This window comes from Cucurbita maxima, unplaced genomic scaffold (genome assembly GCF_002738345.1).
Source record: "Cucurbita maxima cultivar Rimu unplaced genomic scaffold, Cmax_1.0 Cma_Scf00047, whole genome shotgun sequence".
Taxonomy (NCBI): domain Eukaryota; kingdom Viridiplantae; phylum Streptophyta; class Magnoliopsida; order Cucurbitales; family Cucurbitaceae; genus Cucurbita; species Cucurbita maxima.
In genome coordinates, this window is record NW_019272063.1 from 450,937 (window position 1) to 468,415 (window position 17,479).

The following is a 17,479-nucleotide window of genomic DNA, read 5'->3' on the forward strand; positions in this document are numbered from 1 at the left end:
AAAAGACTTAGGTTTAGAGTAAGAGTTAAGCAAAAACAAGATCAATGAAGCACATGTTGGGAGGGCCTGCCTTCTCCCATATCAACCTCTCTTTAATAATTAAGCTTTAAGCAACCCACACAATCATTTTATTCAACCACTAAACTAACTAAATTCAATGTTAAACCTCTAATAATAAAGATTATTTAACGGTTCAGACATAATAATGGCAATTTGATGCAAATATAATTTCGTTGGTAAGAATGATGACATCATATAAAGTTTTGAAACTTTTCTTTCTTTTTGGCATTACTCGGATGAATAACAATGGCTTAATCAAAGAATAAAATTAAAATTTAAGTCAAGAAGTTAGAATTGTTCAAATAAGATGATCCATTGAAACTATTAATGAACACACCTATTTATTTTAAGTCAATTTTTTTGACAATATAGAAACTGCAAATTTTCTTTATTATTATTATTTAGTATGCATTACAAAAATTTCCTGCTATAGAGCAAGAAGGAATAATTAGACAAAAAACACTATTTAATTTTGGTATCAATCATAAAAGCCAGTCTACAAGTGGATCCAGTAAAATAAGACTTCAAAGGAATAAAAAGAGAGATAAGAAGGTCAAAGGTATTCAAAGAACTTGGTAACTCGAAAAACCAATCAATCTATGAGTTCGATTGATTCATAAGTTCATCTAAAATTAGTTTGAGTTGTACTAAATTAGCTCAAATTTAACGGTCATTTTTTTTTTACTTATGATACAATATTTATACATTTCACGAAAAAATTGTTGAATCATATCAAAAATATATTGTTTCGTACTTTTTGAGAAGAAACTTTGAACGTTTCGAGTTTCCCGAAAATTAATTGTACTAAAAAACTATAAGCACATGTTGATTATGATTTAAATATTTGTAGTACCTTTACTTAGCTATTAACCATTAACGTTGAGATATTGATTGAAGTAACCAATTAGGTGGTATGCACCGATACCGAAAGGTAAGTTCGTCGGCTAAAATATATATTGAATGAACAAAAGTGATACACAAATCCCTATTGGATTGCAGCAAAAAGTAACACAACAAGTTGAGCCTTTCAATTGAAGCATTATCCAAACCCAGAGCTTCTCCCTTTGCAACAATATCTCAAGAGGGTGTTGCCCAATTCTTTTGGATTTCAAAGTGGTAGCTCACATCCAAGAAGCACTTCCCATCATCATCCACAAACTGGGACAAAACAAGAACAATCAAGAACAGTTTGATCAATTTTGTCCTCAGAAAACTACGCCGATTTACTGCTGTGTTTTAAAATCTATGAATGTTTTGTCTGGTTTTTTACCTTTGTTCTTGCAGAATAAGAGCCTCTCGCAAACATTCCAGACGGTGTGACTTCTTCTTCCATTTCATACACATATGGCTCCTTTTGAGGACTGAACGTTCCCAGCATTTTCTTGGTGTGATCCACTGTCAAAACAAAATTCAACCCATCAAACAAAAACAGATGTAAAAAGTTCCCAACTTTTTCAACTTATATGGAAACAAACCTCTCACACCAGTCTTCCAGACAGTGTTCGTGTACTTGAGACCGGAAACGATGTTCCCAACGACGATAAAACTGAATCGGAGTCGGTATCGGGAGCCTTCCTTGATGGCGAAGAGGCTGTTGCTCTTGGAAGTTTTGGTAAATGGCAATGGCAGCACAAGATCTGCTCGCCCTGGACATTGGATTGTTAGGCTCTGGATTTTCACTTCTGCTTCTTTGCTTTCTGCTTCACCAAAACACATCATTCATCCTTTGATCATATCTTAAGTCAACAGCGGGTAGGCTTTCTCGGGATATGTGACGTCGAGTAAACCTTTAACCCGTCTCAATCTTACTTCGACTATAAAATGTTCTTATAAATTATGATCAATATTAGATATATGGTCAGTGATTTCAATAATGATATCGTTCAGATATGTTGGTTATATCTATAAGAATTCAAGGAATCCGCTTCAGAGATCCGTTTGAATAGATATGGTTGTTCTTAAAATTAAATAGCATCAACACAAAGAAAAAATTCATGTTCACCTCCAATGGCAGAGAGATCAACACTACCCAACAACTGTTCCTTCCATTTTCTCAAGCTTACATCATCCTAGACAAACAAAACCAAAGCTATGATGCATCAACAAAAGTATTGTTAAAAAGTCATATCAAATTCACTCTTACGAACTTACCTTATCTTTCTCGAGTTGTTCCTTGATAGAGAACCGAGGACCGAGATCGACTTCTCCCTCGGGCTTAAGTTTGTCATCTTCGTCTTCTTCAATAATCTCTTCTCCTTCTCGATCGTTCATAGACTTACCTAACTCTTCCTCCCCTACTTGAGGGTTGAACTTAACGTTCTTGGTTGAGAGAGAACCAACCACAGCTGACATTGTAAAATATATGAAGAAAGAAGAAGAGAGAAAGTTTTAGGCCACCAGAAGTATAGATGCTTTTGGAAGCTAGGCTTGCTAAAAATAGATGTTTCCCTCTCCCTTTTATATCATAAAAGTTGTGGAAGATAAGAGAAACTGTTTAGGGAAACAATATAATCATTTGTTTTGAGTATATTACCAGCAGCCAACCCTTTTTTCATACACAAAATACATGCTTTTGTATGAGTATGTTCGCTGATCATATTTTGTTCATACTTATTGCAGCTAACTATTAGTTCATTATGTGGTACCAAATCATAAGGATTTTGTATTCAACAATAAGCTACATCAATTGATGTTGATGGGCTAGCTCCTTTTTACTTTTTTTTTTTTTTTTTTGGTGCATCGTGTTATTAAGTTGATGTTCAATACGAAGTTCTTTTTTTTTAAGGGTCGAATACTGGTGTGAAACCTGAGGACGATATTGATCTTTGTTAAGATCTATTTTCATGCTCATATCCCTTCCATAGTGACATGAGATGTACAAAGAGAGATGCTCATGGGCCAAGTTAGACTCCATGAATGATCTATTTTCAACAAATAATGATGTTTGATAAGATAAAATCTATCGGTTTCCAAGGATAATGAAACTTATAAAGGAAGAAATCAAATAGAAACTATGGTTAATTGAACTTTACCCACTATTATATTGTCTATGAAAAACAGAGACTACAAATCTTCCAAGCAGAGCGCTGTCAGACAATGACCGAGCAACCATGCTTACAAGACCTTAAACAATTAGAATAGATGAACAAAGCAGACAAAATATACAACTTACTGGAAACAACTGAATTGACAGCATCTTGTTTACAGACAGCTTCATACAAAATCGGACAAGGTGTTCTGATTTGAAATCATGGGACGCATTGCAATACTCGCTGCAATGCCCTTTTTAGACCTTCCTGATCGAGTGATGTTGTCAGTTGTATTTCTTGAACCTAAATTCACATACAAGGATTAGTATCCGTGCATGTCCATGTGCGTGTGAGAAGGAGAGAGAACTACCTGCCTCACAGCACGAACAAGGAGAGTGAACTTCTTTTCAAATGGGAAGGCGGCTGCAGTAAAATGTGTGAGATCCCACATCGGTTGGAGAGATGAACGGAATATTCTTTATAAGGGTGTAGAAACCTCTCCCTAGCAGGCGCGTTTTAAAATCTTGAGGGAAGCTTGGAAGGAAAAGTCCAAAGAGGACAATATTTGCAAACGGTGGGGCTTGGGCTTGGGCTTGGGCTTGCGTACAACGTTGTTTCATAAACCTGCTGTATAACTTTATCCACTGTTTCCAAAAGTGGATCTTCCTCAAGTTGTGTAATCGACAGTGTGATCCTGGACTTGTCCCTGCATAAAGTCAAAAGGACAGACTCAGCATGGCAACGCTGAAATGCAGCGCAATGGACAAAGAGTTAAAGATTAAGATGATATAATTTTACAAGTCTATTACTTTTCCTTGTTTTCAGTTTCTTAACCTTTCGCAAAAATAACAAAATCAACCGTGGCCTTTGGTTTAATTGCATAATCAGAGTACAACAGATTGTATTTCATTGAGAAAGATCAGACGCAATCTGACCCGTCACAAAATGGGACAGGGATTTATGAGAGTTTTCAGTTGTCCTAGTGACTCCTCTAACGTCCCAGTTTCTGCATTCTCACTATTCTCCTTGTCTAACCCAAGCTAACATCCTAACTAACTTTCCTATCTAACTGTGAGATCCCACATTGGTTGGAGAGGGTAGCGAAGCATTGTTTACAAGAGGGTGAAAACCTCTCCCTAGCACACGCGTTTTAAAAACCTTGAGGGAACACCAGAAGGAAAAGCCCAAAGAGGACAATATCGGCTAGTGGTGGGCTTGGGCTGTTACAAATGGTATCAGAGCTAGACACCAAGTGGTGTGTTCATGAGGCCCATGCAAAAGAAAAGAAGGATAATCTATCCATTTAACATATTTCAACATCACTTGTCGTCTCTCCCCTCTTCTTACAAAGGTCAAGTATAATGGAAGTCTATCATAAACCATAGATGAATAGGAATTTAACCAGAAAAAAGAAGGAACAATAAAAAAGATTTAAGAAAAAGAAAAGAAACAGCAGAGTAACACACAAGATTTTCAAGTGGTTCAACATAATAATTGATCTACATCCACCGAGATATGAGCCTATATTTCATGTCTCATAAGCAAGCTCAGTAGAAAATACATATATACCTTTCTCTTGTTACAGCACTGATAACAAACAGGAACAGATGTAATTACCCAGCTAACAAACTTTGGTTGAATATGATTGAGTTTATCATTACCACCACACCACAACACTCAGATTATCGAATTGACTATGTTTCTTTTAGTTTTTGAATGAAACACCATCAACTCGTATACAATGTTATACCAGTGGACGAAAAATTCATACTGTTCTTATTTCATAAATCTGTATACATGACAGAATTCAAGAAAATACGTGGAAACTGTTTTCTAAACACATCTAGGAGTAAGATTATTAACAGAATACAGAATATTATCATCAAAGAAACGTAAGCCCTAAACAGAGCCAACTCTAGATTCATAACATCTCCGACATTAACTCGCTCAGAAAACCTCAAGGGATTAAGTTCCCACATAATAGAAAACACTATGATTCTTTTAGAGAGCAAGCCGACTAAAATTTTCTAAGAGAAGAACTCCAGTTCTTCAATTCCAAGAATGAAGAGATAACCAATGTACTCACCCGAGCAAGTCGAACGGATCCCGGCGACGAGGACGAACTGTCTAAAACTCCGGCGATGTGTAAATAATATATTTGTTCATTTGGTAAATAGTATGTGTATTGGAATATTATAATATCATATAAAATCAAGAACTTAAGAACTTTTACAGCTGGAAATTAATTTACAATTAAAATAATTTTGTAAGAAAACCCAAAATGGGTCCCACAAGGTGGTGGGTCCCATCTAATTTAGCTCACCAAAAATGTCGCTCCATATAAGTTATAAATAAATATGAGTTTATTTTTTTTTATTTGTCTCCGGAGGAAGGAAATTTATTGACCGATAGTGACAGGCCACGTGGGTTGTTAGCCTGTAACCGTCGTATTGGATTCCTGCCCCTTAGTGATTACGTGGCTATATCGTGAATCACTCATACATACATCCATGCATGATGTGATGCTGTGGACATAGTCTTTATTCCATCATCCATCCATACATGTGAATATGGGGAAAAGGCTGGAAAAGCATTCGGCTGAGGGGACCACTTACAATTTAACTAAGCCTACACAATCCACGTCATCAATAGGACCATTAATGGCCTTAAACCATATAAAATTGAAGCAAATTCATCCAAATTAAATTATAATTTAGTGAGAAAGTAAATTTAGACGAATGAATCAACCCAATCGAGTCGAGAATTAGAGAAAAACCCATTGAACTAAATCGAAACGCATCGAACTATGTTGAACCAGATCAAATTAGTTGCGAATAAAAATAAACTGTATTTGACCCATTTTCGATATTACACTTTCGCTTCCGTCGTTCTTGTGAAATCTGAAGACAACGACCGTTTGTGGAGTTTGGTAAGGCTAATGAGGGGGCAAAGTGGACAATTCATGTTCCTCATCTCGATAATTTTTTTTCTCGAAACAGAGTTTCTTCTCATTTACATTGAAACGGAGGCATCGAGAAAACTCTTTATACCAAATGATGTATTAGCTCTATCACAAGTGGCTTACATGACTCTTGAAGGAGAAGAAGAAATCAAAGACTAACTTTGACGGTCGAGCCTTGGAGAGGAAAACTCATTCTCGATTAAACTTGAATATTCGAAAGAACATTCAAACCTAAGCAAGCATGCAACATGCTCTCAGTTTGAAGCAAAGCATTTAAGTACAAGTTGAGAGTTTCTTTGGGCCAATTAAACACATTTGGCTCGACTATCGACCCTGATGACTGTTGAATAAATTAAATATCTAGTACATAAAAAAGTTGCTCGAGAAGTACAGGGTATTATCCCTTAAAGCTATTCAGTTGGCGTCTTCATGTTGTCATAAATTATTTTATCAACTTTCTTATAAAACTCGATAATTCAAACGATGAAGTGCCGATCTCTTTCTTTTGGTTGTCCCACGTAGCACGATGTACTCTGTATAAAGCATATAAAAAAGTTAAAAGTAACTCGATCAGGTACACTTTACTCATATCGAATTCAAACGTTGCAAATAGCACCCAAGCATATCTTTCTTGTGTCTCATGACATGGACACATTCATGGCCAAAAATTGTATGGTTTGAAAAGGGTCTCTTTTTAACATAAAAAGCACTTTGATTCTTTAGATATAATTATTTGCCCAATGAACTCTCTCTCAACTTTTTTATCTCCCACCATTTTTCCAATAATGATTATGAAAATAACTTTCAAATAAAATTTTCGCGCTCGAGTTTAAGTGGTAAAGTCTCGTACACAGAGCTACGAGTTTTCTCGAGTCTCATTTTAATCTGAGTACAATCTCAAATTAATATAGTAAAAGAATAAAGCGAGATAGAAGTTTTTTTTAACGTCCCAATTATACCCGTTCAATAAAATGAAAAAAAATTGCAACGGATACCCCGTAAAAAAATTACACGAAAATGGTTCGGGAACGAAACCCATTTCTAGGTTTTTTCATCAAATTTGAACGTTCCGTTGAAAAATATTGGTCGAGCCTCAGTTAAGAAATTTGTAATTTTATTAAAATAATAATTTTAATTTTAATTTTAATTAAATAATGTCGTCTGAGAAACGTGGAATGGAGACATCAAATACGCAGGTAGTGCCAGATTTTGTGGGCAATTCAGTCATTTAAATCAGAAAATGATGGATTTGGCTGAATAAAAAATAAAATAAAATAAAATAAAAGATTCTTGGAATATTATTATTATAATTGGAGTATCATAGACACAACGATTGACCCACAGCCACAAGAAAATTATGGTGTCTATGAACCTTGCTAAAGTCTTGTAACAAATCATAATTCCCAAAATGCCCCTTTTATCTCTTATTCATTCATTGTCTTTGGATATGAGTTTTCATTTTCATTCCTTATTATTATTATTTTTTTAATTTATCGTTCTCGTTTTTGTTATTATTCGATAATCAATACTTATCTTACTTTATGCTTATCGTTCGGAATGAAATTTTATCATAAGGTCGAGCACAAAATAATCCGGGACTGTATGGGGATGAAATATTCAACATAGAGTATAATGGGTTAAACGTTAAGTGAGTCGGACTACCAATTAAAAGAAAGATGTAACAGCTCAAGTCTACCGCTAGTAGATGTTGTCTGCTTTGGCCCATTACGTATCGTCGTGTTTTACAATTTTAAAACGCGTCTATTAGTGAGAGGTTTCTACACCCTTATAAGAGATGTTTCGTTTCTTTCTCCAACTGATGTGCGATCTCACAATCCACTCATGAGGACCCAGCGTCCTCGTTGACACAGTACCTAGTGTTGGGCTCTGATACGATTTGCAACAACTCGAACCTAATGTAGTAGACACTGTCCACTTTGGCCTGTTACATATTGTTGTCAGCCTCATGGTTTTAAAACGCGTCTGTTAGGGAGAAGTTTCTACATCTTTATAAGAGAATGTTTCATTCTCCTTTCCAACCGACCTGAGATCTCACAAAAGAAGAGAAACTTTGGTCAAAGCCCAAGTCCCTAGTCGGTCTTGAGCAATGACCACGTCTAGAATCCCCCTCTTCTTGTGATCCCGTTGACCTAACCGTAATGGAAATCAACAAAACCCTAAATTTAAGGGTATATAAACACTTTTGGAGAAGGAAAATCTAATGAAGTTCAGCTCTACCGACTAACTTAAGCATCGAAACCTATGTGGCAAGCACCATAAATATGTACGTGTATATATATATTATAATTAATTGAGGTAAGTTTAAAAAGATTAAAAAATGAATATAATTTCTTAGGTTTTATTTTTATAATTAAAATACAACTTTGAATATATTTCAATAGATTTATGTTGACATGTTTTATTATTATCATTATTATTATTTTTTGTCTTTTTGGGGTGTGGGGGAAACCTTTATGAAAAAACTAATTTGTTTTTAAGTGTAAAAGTAAAAAAGAAATAAAACTTTTTCCAAACCACAATATATATTTTAAAGCCCATATGCGAAGGAACGACCGACATGACAAGGAAAGGAAAAAAAAAAAAACAGAACAAAAATCTAGTTGGATCCCCACGTGTCATTCGACACGTGCCAGAAATGGTCTAGATTTATCCAATTTTATTCCAAAATTAGTATTAAGTTAGTTTCATCTTTAATGGATAAATATTAAATTCCTATTTATCCTTATCCATTTTATGAAAAGTATTAAAATAATATTTTAACTTTTATTTAACCTTTTCCATATATATATATATAATTTTAAATACTCGTGTAATTTAGATGACATATTTAGATATCGTTGCAGTAGCTCTAATGAACAAACACGAACATATTAAATCTCACATTAAAATTAAATATTACAAATTATGAATGAAAAGATAAATATTTTAATTATTAACGCGTCGTTATTGCAACATTTATTTTTATATAATTGGGAGGAAAAAAAAAAGAAAAATATTTATTTTGTATTTGTAGAACATAATATGTGGATGTGGATGTACATACACGTAGGAAGGGATCAACACCAAACACCACTTGTCGGAAGACGGGGCCCCACATCCCACGTTGTCGTTCTCCCATTGATGGAATCCCCTGTCCCCACATGACTATCACGTGTCCCCACCTCTGTTTTTGTCATCATCCCACCTTCTAGGAACAGCTGTCCCTATCCACGTCATCATGTCATGTATGTACATACTATCCATGCTATAACCCCATACATGCATGAAATAGAAAACAGAAAAAAATAATTATAAAAAAAAAAGCCGCTTTTTCTATTCACTCGCTTTATAAACGGAGACCCATTTCTCCAACTCTGCCGCGGACACGTTTTACAGAACGAGAGGCGAGTTTGAAAAACGAGAAAAAAAATGGGAAGTGGTTTCTTTAGCGAATCTGAATTGTGGGTGAATGGAGTTCGAGAAGACCTAGAGGAGGATACCTCCATTGAAGAGGGTGAGGAAATCGGGTCGGATTCGGATTTGGACGAGTCGGTTCAAATGGGGATGGAAAATTTGACGAAGAAGATGAAGAAGAAGAAGAAGAATCATGTTTTGCTTGAGGGGTTTGTGGAGGATGAGGATGAGTTGATGAGGACGAAGAGCTTGACGGATGAGGATCTGGATGAGCTTAAAGGGTGTGTGGATCTAGGGTTTGGTTTCAGTTACGATGAGATTCCGGAGCTCTGCAACACTCTGCCGGCGTTGGAGCTCTGTTATTCCATGAGCCAAAAGTACATGGACGAGCACCAGAAGTCGCCGGAGAGCTCGACGGCGTTGGATTCGTGTTCGTCAGTGTCGAGTCCGATTGCGAATTGGAAGATCTCCAGTCCTGGTTAGTGGCTCTTTTCTGTTGGATCTTGATTTGGAACTGGATTTCTTTCTTTTTTTCGTACATTTCTGTTTATCTGGATTATGTAGCTCGTTTATGATTTGAAAGCAGTTTGAATCGAGAATGAGGTGATGACTGTTGAAATTTAGGGACTAGAATGGAGTTTTTCCAATTGTTAGAACTCTAAAATAGAATGGATAAGTATGAGAATTGACAGATTTAGGGTCCGTTTAGGTTTTTGTTCTTTACTGGTGGGGTGGAGGCAACGGTTTTCGATTTTTCTTCACTCTAACCTGTGCTTATCACTTTGAATTTCGTGGGGATTCTCAATTTTACCTGTTTTATCTGCAAGTTTTTCAAGAACAAAAGACTAATATGCTCTCTAACTTATAACTTAAAACTTATCAGATACGAACCATATGATTATAATGCATAGGATTCCAGTTTATATTTGTCCTTCTTTTCTCTGGATTACAATTTTTTATATCTTTTAAAGGAATGGTTCTGAATTTTTGGTGATGTTTGGTCATATAGGTGATCATCCAGAAGATGTTAAGGCAAGGCTCAAATTTTGGGCTCAGGCAGTGGCATGTACTGTTAGATTATGCAACTAAGAAGCATCATCACTAGATTTGGCAGACAAAAAGGAATGCGTCTTTTGCACTAGTAACCTTTAGCCTTATGGTGAACCAACGTGGCACGCGTTCGGGTAAAGATGGAACGAATGAACGACGGGTTGTTTGATGAGTCTGACTTATGAAGAAGAAGAAGAAGATGAAGAATGTATCAGGTTTGAGATTAACCATACCCCAAAATGAGTCTGACTAAGATATATTTTGTGAAATATGTAGTTCTTTTTGTAAAATTGGGAATAAATTTATGATAATAATATGAATAAGTTCATCAAATCTATTTCTTGTTTTTTGATTTGGTTGGTTTAAGCAGTAGTTGATGGTTTTTATGCAGTGGGTTTGACTCTTTGAGAGGTTAGCTTCCATAACACCCAACCCAACACCCCAAGTCTCTTTCACTGACCTTTTTGCATATGCTGAGGTAACTAACAGTGTTAACTTAACCCATCATCAACTTTGGCTCTCTTTGTTCTGTTTTGACCCCATTTCTGAAGGTAACTGACACTGACTTTACTAACTATCAGGTTTTGTCAATGGAAAGCAAGGGAGAAATGTTCATTCTTTGTTATTCCAATGTCTGAGTAGGGAAGTTCTCGGTTTTTTATTTTGAGTTGTAGATGGTATAATCTCTTTTATGCTATTCAACGACTCGAAAGTTGGATCGAGACCAGGGAACATGTCGTCCCTGCTTATGATTTCTAGTCTCCCTTCACGGCTTGAATGCCAATAGAAGAAAAAATGTTTGTATGAATCGAAAGATTCTGAGCTAATGATGTCTTTTGTTATTAAGTTTTTGTGTTCACTAGATAACGAGTTTATTTTTAGTATTTTTAGTAACAGGTGACCAAACTTTTAAAAAGAAAAAGAAAAGGCACTAACCCTTTTGAGATTTTATTATAATTAAGAAAGTTTCTTTTTTAAAATTTTTTACCATAAACTTTTATGTTCATAAAATTGGAATCTAAACTTTTTTACTCAACATTCAATTTATAGAAATGGTAAAAGTGGTCGACAATGAACTGACGTGTGCATTAATATGTTAATTAAAATGGACTCTAATTTTAGATTATTATGAAGAAGTGATTATAAAAAGCAATTCGTTCCAAGTTCTGAATAATTAGGTTGATTGGGCCAACTTCTGGAAACTTCCTGTATTAAGGCAGTCTAATGGTTTGAATGTTAAAAATGCTTTCGGTATTTCACTTTGATACTTCAAATCATATTTGAGCTTTTCCAAGCTCTTAGGCCTTGGCGTTTTATGTTGAGAAGTTGTGATTTGGCACGTAATTTTGATTTGATTGACTGCATGATAGTTGAGGATAATTTTTACAGTTTACGAGGGTGGAGGCACTGTGAGGAAGGACTACGAACAAATTTGATTTAAAATTAATTTTAAGCTTCAATGATGGTTAAGTTGGAAAATTTATGTTCATGGACTGTGTTGCTAAATGTCTTCCAAATTATTGGGTTAATTTACCAAATCTCAAGTTTTGGTATAATGCATTACATGAAATTTCTGTTCATGTAATGCAGTAGGGAGAGCTTATTTTCGTGTGGTATATGTAGCATAAGACTTCACAAAGGGTTTCATTAAGTTCAACATGTCAATGTAGGGAGATTCGAACTTCCAATTTTTTTTGTTGAAGGGTGCCTATCTTAATTAGTTCAACACAAACAAAGAAATTTTTGTGTGTGGCGAAGACACCAGTTGGTGTTGGGGGAAGAAAAAAAGAGCTTGATGTTATCACACAATTCAATTTTACATATGATCAAATGGACAGGAAGCGTCGATGAATTCAAACTTCACGGCATAACTTACATGCAAGGTCTAGAGAAAATACAAACCGGTTCATACAAACATTTATAAGTGCATTCACATAACGAAAGACTCATAAAAATAAGCACTGTTGGAATTTATTGGTGGGTATGGTTTCCTGACCTTGTTTTTCAAGCAGATTGCAACAGATTCTGGATATCTTTCTGCAGAATTGAGGAAGAAACATAAAATAAGGCTCTTCATATAGTCTTGATCTATATAAAGTTGATCAGAGGAAAATGTACTAACCTCAATCTTCAAAGGCGAGGTGGTAGGAGCATATCTATCAACCACCTTCCCTTCTTTGTTCACCAAGAACTTTGTGAAGTTCCATTTGATGCCATCCCCAAATATTCCGCCCTTTTGTGATTTCAGGAACCTATAAATGGGTGCTGCATTCTTCCCATTAACCTCAACCTTACAAAACCACATCATGAGCACGTTTAGAAGAATCTTTTGGAATAGTTTTTAAAAAGTGAAAAAAAAAAAAAAAAAAAGTTAAGGAAATCTTAATTCGCTAAAAGCACTTTTCAACGATTCAAGAGTACCAAACTCATCCTAAATGTTCCCATAATTGGACAAACAAATGCCTAGTAACCAGTGTTTGTGGCATGAAAGTACTTGTCCTACTGCGCAAATAAAATTCAAATCATATGCTTATTGAGTATCCTTACAAAATCTATTGCTGCAAACTGGCTAACTTGTATGCATTTAGTGATCTAATAACCAGAGGATTTGGCCCGCTTCAATTAATAATTTCGCTGAGACAAATGAATAATTCTACAATATTTGATATCGAAAATACTCCAGGATATTTAATATTCATAGTAGATTGTCACTATAGTTTAAACCTAATAATTTAAAGACAACTTGCTTTATTTAAAGTTTGCATCACATCATGATTACCTTATCAAAGATGGGGAATTCAGCTTTGAACCTTGTGCATACAGTTTCCTGAATCTCCTCATTGCTTCCTGGCTCTTGTGCTGCAAACTGATTGCAAGGAAATGCCAATATCTCGAAACCTGCCCAGATAAGTATTGTTTAAACTAACCACAGTCTTGAAATATAGAACTTCATGAGTTTTGATATTGCCATGAATTAAAGCCTGACCTTGATTTTTGTATTTTTCATACAATACATTTAACTCCTTGTAGTTTGACTGCGTTAAACCACTGCAAAACAACAAAGATCTTAAGGAGATTAATGATACAGTTTGACATTTTTCTCAGTCTTCGACCCATTTTCACTTCTTGATTTCTCTAACCTTATATAATGGTGGTTCTGTTTAATTCACTTTAAACATTTGCACATGATTTCATCATCGTGAGTGAATTTGAAGAGTTGGCAACATTCAATTAGTTCCATGAGAAAATAAAAATTACCATTGAGAAGCAACATTCACTATAAGAAGAACCTTCCCCCTGTATTGACTAAGGTTCACATCATTCCCTTGAATATCCTGCAAAGAAAACCATTTTACAATTCAGATATTCCCGTATAAAAAAAAGTTAGCAGAACGAATTAGACAGAAAATCACTTCAATAAAGCAGCCAAAGTCAACGAAATGAAAAACCAGCTGTAAAACAAAAAGGATCCCAAGTACTTCGATTTGGATCTTACATGTCTGATATATCCGAAGTCAATGGAGAACTAATAAAAAATTACCGAAATAAAAACAGATTAAACTGAACATCACCTCAATAAAGAAGCCAAAGTCGATGAAATGAAAAACGAGAGGTAATACAAAGGCTTCTCATTCTGTAGTTAAAACTAAGGATCCCAAATATTTCGAAGTAAAACGAATTAAAATGAAAATCCCCACAGCAAAGAAACCTACGCCAGCGAACGACAATGCTATTTAAAGCCAAGAAAAGAATCCCGAATATTTCGAAGTCCGACAATTCAGATATTTCCAAAATCAAGGACGACTACTAATCAATGATCTGCCGAATTAAACAAACAAATCACTTCAACAGCGAAACGAAGAACAACAGCCGCAGCAACAACAACAACACAGAAGATTTTCCATGTCACATCAAAAACCAAGGATTTCCAAGCAAACAGAGTAAATTAAGAAGCGATGGAGCTCAACGATACCTTGACGGTGAAATCATAAATGGAATTGGAGGATTCTTGAGCCATATTCAGAAGGAAAGGAGAAATTTGGGATGTGCGATAGAAATAAAATGCTGATGCACAGAGAATCAAGAGCGATATCCAATTGACAACTTGAAGAAAATGCATTTGGAAGAGAATTCAATGTTCAAATTTCAACGCCGCCCTACGTGGTTGGATCAGCGTTTGGTGAGAGCAAAAGAAAATTATTTCCTTGTTTACATCAGCAATTTATTAAATACCCATTTTTAGATTTATATGTTTAGAAAAATAACTTGGCGGGTAAGTTGGTTCGGCTTTGCTACACATACGCGCCGACTTAAAAACCCTTCGTCACGGACAAATCAGCAACTGCCACGTTATATTGGGTACTCTTTGAGAGTATTTGAAACTTTCCTCCCAACTTCATTTATTTTCCATTTTTCTTAATAAATAAAATATTGCTAAATATTTTTTTAAATAACATTTTATCTTTTAATTTATGTTTTGGATAGAACGGAATATAGATAACAAGCTTTATTTTGTTGCTTCAAATTTTATAAATATTTAAATAGAAGAAAGAAAAAAAAAAACAAAATTTTAAAAATTGGAAATAAAATATAGGAAACAAAAATAAAATTCAATTTTCCATTTATTGAATTTGTTATTTTATTTCAAAAATATCGTCTTTCAAAAAATACTTTTAATCATTTTAAAATTTTAAAAAAATATTTTTATCATTAATACTATATTTAAAAAAATTACCCATGAGGAAATTTAAAAAAAATTTAAAAAACTATTATGGCCCATTTTAATTTTTTTATAATAAAAATTTCAACTACATATATTAATGTCATATTTTTAAATGAGTGTTGACCGATGAATATTTAAAATTGTAATTTTTAATAAGTATGACATTTTACTACCATATACGATTGATGGATGTATATTATGTTTTAAATGAGTACCTAATAATAATTATAACGAAAATAAATGATGTGTTATGACTCGTAAAATTAAGCATCCAATCCAACTTAATTACTTTTAAAAAAATAAAAATATTTAATATATATAACGAAAATAAATGATGTGATTTGGAATTTGGTATATAGTAATAATTAAAAAAAAAGAAAAAAAGAAAAAAAGAAAAAAAGAAAGAAACGAAGAACGGTCGGTTTAGGGGTCATACGAGGGCAGGGCATTCTGAAGCCGCTTCTCAGTGGGAAAGTGGAGAGGCGGGGTAGAGGAAAATGGAGGGAAAATTGAAGTCTCTTTCAATGGTTGGTGCTGGAGCTCTCTTCGGTTCTGTTTCTACCTTCTTCATCCTCAAGCTCATTAACAGGCAAGTTTATCAGTCGAATCACTTCTTTATTATGCTGTTTATTCCATTTTTTTATTCTTTAATCACACTCGAAAGCGTTATCTAGAGCACCAGTAATAGTCGGGGAAAATGAAAATAATGATACAGATAGTCTGGCTATGTTTCCTCTTCTCTATCATATACATATATATATATATATATATTATTCTCGATGAAGTAGGGGGTTCTAGTGATACAAAATGGTAAAGGAAAAGAAGGATTCAGAAGCTTAAACTGCTACTGTGGGGGAAAAACTGATAAGTTTAATTAAGCTAGCTGACTAAGATGGTAGTTTGATAATTTGTTATCATTGCAGGCGGTTAGCGAACCAAGCTGAAACGAAGGCAACCAAGCTGCGGGGTAAGTAATCGTTGCAAGAATACTGAACACAGGTTTCCTCCATCCCTTGGCTTATTGCATTTGAAAGATTATATGATATGTGAACGGCTGCTTTTCCTTTCTCCTCCTTTTGCTTGTTGGGTATGTTACCAACTTTTGTGTCATTTAAATAGTTACTAGTGTTCTTTTTCAAACAAGGAATATTTCTAGTCTTTACCCTATGGTCGAGCTCTCCCAGGTTACACTTTGTGGTGGGAAACTGTCTTGAGGTCATGGGATCCTGCTCCTTCTCCTCCATTTTGTTTCTCTATTGTTTTTCGAGTCCCTCCTAGAGGAAGTCCTGTGGGTATTCTTAAACAACTTCTGAAGGAGAGGGGATGCCTGCATTTGTTGTTGGTATGGGGCAAGAGGTAGAGGTACCGATCACCCAAATTCTCGAGTTTGAATAGTGTTGGGGTTCCTCATATTGAAAAGTGACGTAGCTTTAGTTTCAATAAAAATGAAAAGAATAGAACCTACCATCTACCCACATGCCAGATCTTTTAAGCAACTTGTATCCAAAGATGAGAGTTGTTGAAGAGCCTCTTCATTATTATTATTTTTTTAACTACTTATGCCCAAAAGTATGACACACTCGACTTGAGTCCCATAACTAGGTTGGATGCAAGGGTCGATCTTTATTTTATTACTCAAAGTGCTTTAGATCCATTCTTCTTGACTCGACTCAACTCAACTCTAGTAGTCAACATACTTACCATAGTAGGTCATCCGGCTACTCTTGTTGAAATCATTACTCTAAGTTCTCCCTTGCTCCATTAATTTTGCTCCCTAGACCACTACCATGTTGGTCAGAAAAGATTTGAGCTTGTCGATATACTGGAGTAATCAAATAAATAGCCCATTCCTTAGGCATGAGGAAACGATCAATCAAATAATTCTGTTGTCTAATTCATGATTCCTGCTTTGGTACTTTCTGTGAATTTCTTTTACTAATCATTTAAAATAAGATAGTTCTTATAATGATTGTTGAAGGTAATGGACATATGGTTGAGACCACTGTAAAGGGCAGTCCAGTTGTTGCGTGCACCAGTCATGAGATTTCTGATGTAGACCTTCTAACTGATGAAATTGTTTCCGAACAACTAACAAGGTATTTTTTTTTTCATTTGCTTTTGATAAATTGTTATATTATGATGGATTTGATATGATTTTGGATTCCTTTTTTTTTTTTTTTTTTTTTTTTTTTTTTTTTTTTTTTTTTTTTTTTTTTTTTTTTTTTTTTTTTTTTTTTTTTT

The 17,479-nt window shown here is 34.7% G+C and overlaps 4 protein-coding genes across 7 annotated transcripts in view; 2 read left to right on the forward strand and 2 right to left on the reverse strand.

The window, feature by feature from the left end:
- Positions 1 to 926: 926 nt before the first annotated feature.
- Positions 927 to 5,258, reverse strand: LOC111470676 (rho GDP-dissociation inhibitor 1-like). Of its 2 annotated transcripts, XM_023116247.1 has the most exons (8): positions 5,176 to 5,258; positions 3,468 to 3,795; positions 3,233 to 3,400; positions 2,212 to 2,405; positions 2,063 to 2,129; positions 1,536 to 1,757; positions 1,331 to 1,455; positions 927 to 1,218 (listed from the first exon to the last, which is right to left on the reverse strand). In XM_023116247.1, exons 4-8 carry the CDS (start codon positions 2,329 to 2,331, stop codon positions 1,138 to 1,140), a joined length of 615 nt encoding a protein of 204 aa, XP_022972015.1. In that variant the 5' UTR covers positions 2,332 to 2,405; positions 3,233 to 3,400; positions 3,468 to 3,795; positions 5,176 to 5,258; the 3' UTR covers positions 927 to 1,137. The 2 variants fall into 2 exon arrangements, with proteins under 2 accessions (XP_022972015.1, XP_022972014.1); XM_023116246.1 differs by lacking the exons at positions 3,233 to 3,400; positions 3,468 to 3,795; positions 5,176 to 5,258 and having other exon boundaries at positions 2,212 to 3,226.
- A 4,159-nt stretch (positions 5,259 to 9,417) lies between these two features.
- On the forward strand, positions 9,418 to 11,377 carry LOC111470827. Of its 2 annotated transcripts, XR_002715116.1 has the most exons (4): positions 9,418 to 9,943; positions 10,475 to 10,730; positions 10,907 to 10,993; positions 11,097 to 11,377. XR_002715116.1 is itself a non-coding variant. In XM_023116468.1 (2 exons), exons 1-2 carry the CDS (start codon positions 9,481 to 9,483, stop codon positions 10,552 to 10,554), a joined length of 543 nt encoding a protein of 180 aa, XP_022972236.1. In that variant the 5' UTR covers positions 9,418 to 9,480; the 3' UTR covers positions 10,555 to 10,848. The 2 variants fall into 2 exon arrangements, 1 of the variants encoding a protein (XP_022972236.1); XM_023116468.1 differs by lacking the exons at positions 10,907 to 10,993; positions 11,097 to 11,377 and having other exon boundaries at positions 10,475 to 10,848.
- A 917-nt stretch (positions 11,378 to 12,294) lies between these two features.
- LOC111470871 (probable phospholipid hydroperoxide glutathione peroxidase) lies at positions 12,295 to 14,736 on the reverse strand. The gene is made up of 6 exons (XM_023116522.1): positions 14,489 to 14,736; positions 13,774 to 13,850; positions 13,502 to 13,563; positions 13,295 to 13,413; positions 12,638 to 12,805; positions 12,295 to 12,552 (listed from the first exon to the last, which is right to left on the reverse strand). Exons 1-6 carry the CDS (start codon positions 14,633 to 14,635, stop codon positions 12,520 to 12,522), a joined length of 606 nt encoding a protein of 201 aa, XP_022972290.1. The 5' UTR covers positions 14,636 to 14,736; the 3' UTR covers positions 12,295 to 12,519.
- A 909-nt stretch (positions 14,737 to 15,645) lies between these two features.
- The window catches only part of LOC111470738 (tRNA threonylcarbamoyladenosine dehydratase), a 7,514-nt gene continuing 5,680 nt past the window's right edge, over positions 15,646 to 17,479 (forward strand). Inside the window, exons 1-3 of one of the 2 annotated variants that reach the window (XM_023116337.1) lie at positions 15,646 to 15,827; positions 16,162 to 16,205; positions 17,217 to 17,334. In XM_023116337.1, the coding sequence (XP_022972105.1) occupies positions 15,736 to 15,827; positions 16,162 to 16,205; positions 17,217 to 17,334 (254 nt within the window). In that variant the 5' untranslated portion in view covers positions 15,646 to 15,735. Of the gene's footprint in view, positions 15,828 to 16,161; positions 16,238 to 17,216; positions 17,335 to 17,479 lie in introns of those variants that run through there. The other variant, XM_023116338.1, reaches the window with a different exon arrangement.

Bases quoted from the DNA above. Each gene is read 5' to 3' on its own strand.
- LOC111470827 (XM_023116468.1), top strand. From the start codon at position 9,481: ATGGGAAGTGGTTTCTTTAGCGAATCTGAATTGTGGGTGAATGGAGTT. The intron at 9,944-10,474 runs GTTAGTGGCTCT...TTGGTCATATAG, and splicing joins TTGGAAGATCTCCAGTCCTG to GTGATCATCCAGAAGATGTT.
- LOC111470871 (XM_023116522.1), bottom strand. From the start codon at position 14,635: ATGCATTTTCTTCAAGTTGTCAATTGGATATCGCTCTTGATTCTCTGT. The intron at 13,851-14,488 runs GTATCGTTGAGC...TTTTCTTTGCAG, and splicing joins TTTATGATTTCACCGTCAAG to GATATTCAAGGGAATGATGT. The intron at 13,564-13,773 runs GTAATTTTTATT...GTTGTTTTGCAG, and splicing joins GTGAATGTTGCTTCTCAATG to TGGTTTAACGCAGTCAAACT.
- LOC111470676 (XM_023116246.1), bottom strand. From the start codon at position 2,412: ATGTCAGCTGTGGTTGGTTCTCTCTCAACCAAGAACGTTAAGTTCAAC. The intron at 2,130-2,211 runs GTAAGTTCGTAA...TTGTTTGTCTAG, and splicing joins AACAACTCGAGAAAGATAAG to GATGATGTAAGCTTGAGAAA. The intron at 1,219-1,330 runs GTAAAAAACCAG...GTTTTGTCCCAG, and splicing joins CTTATTCTGCAAGAACAAAG to TTTGTGGATGATGATGGGAA.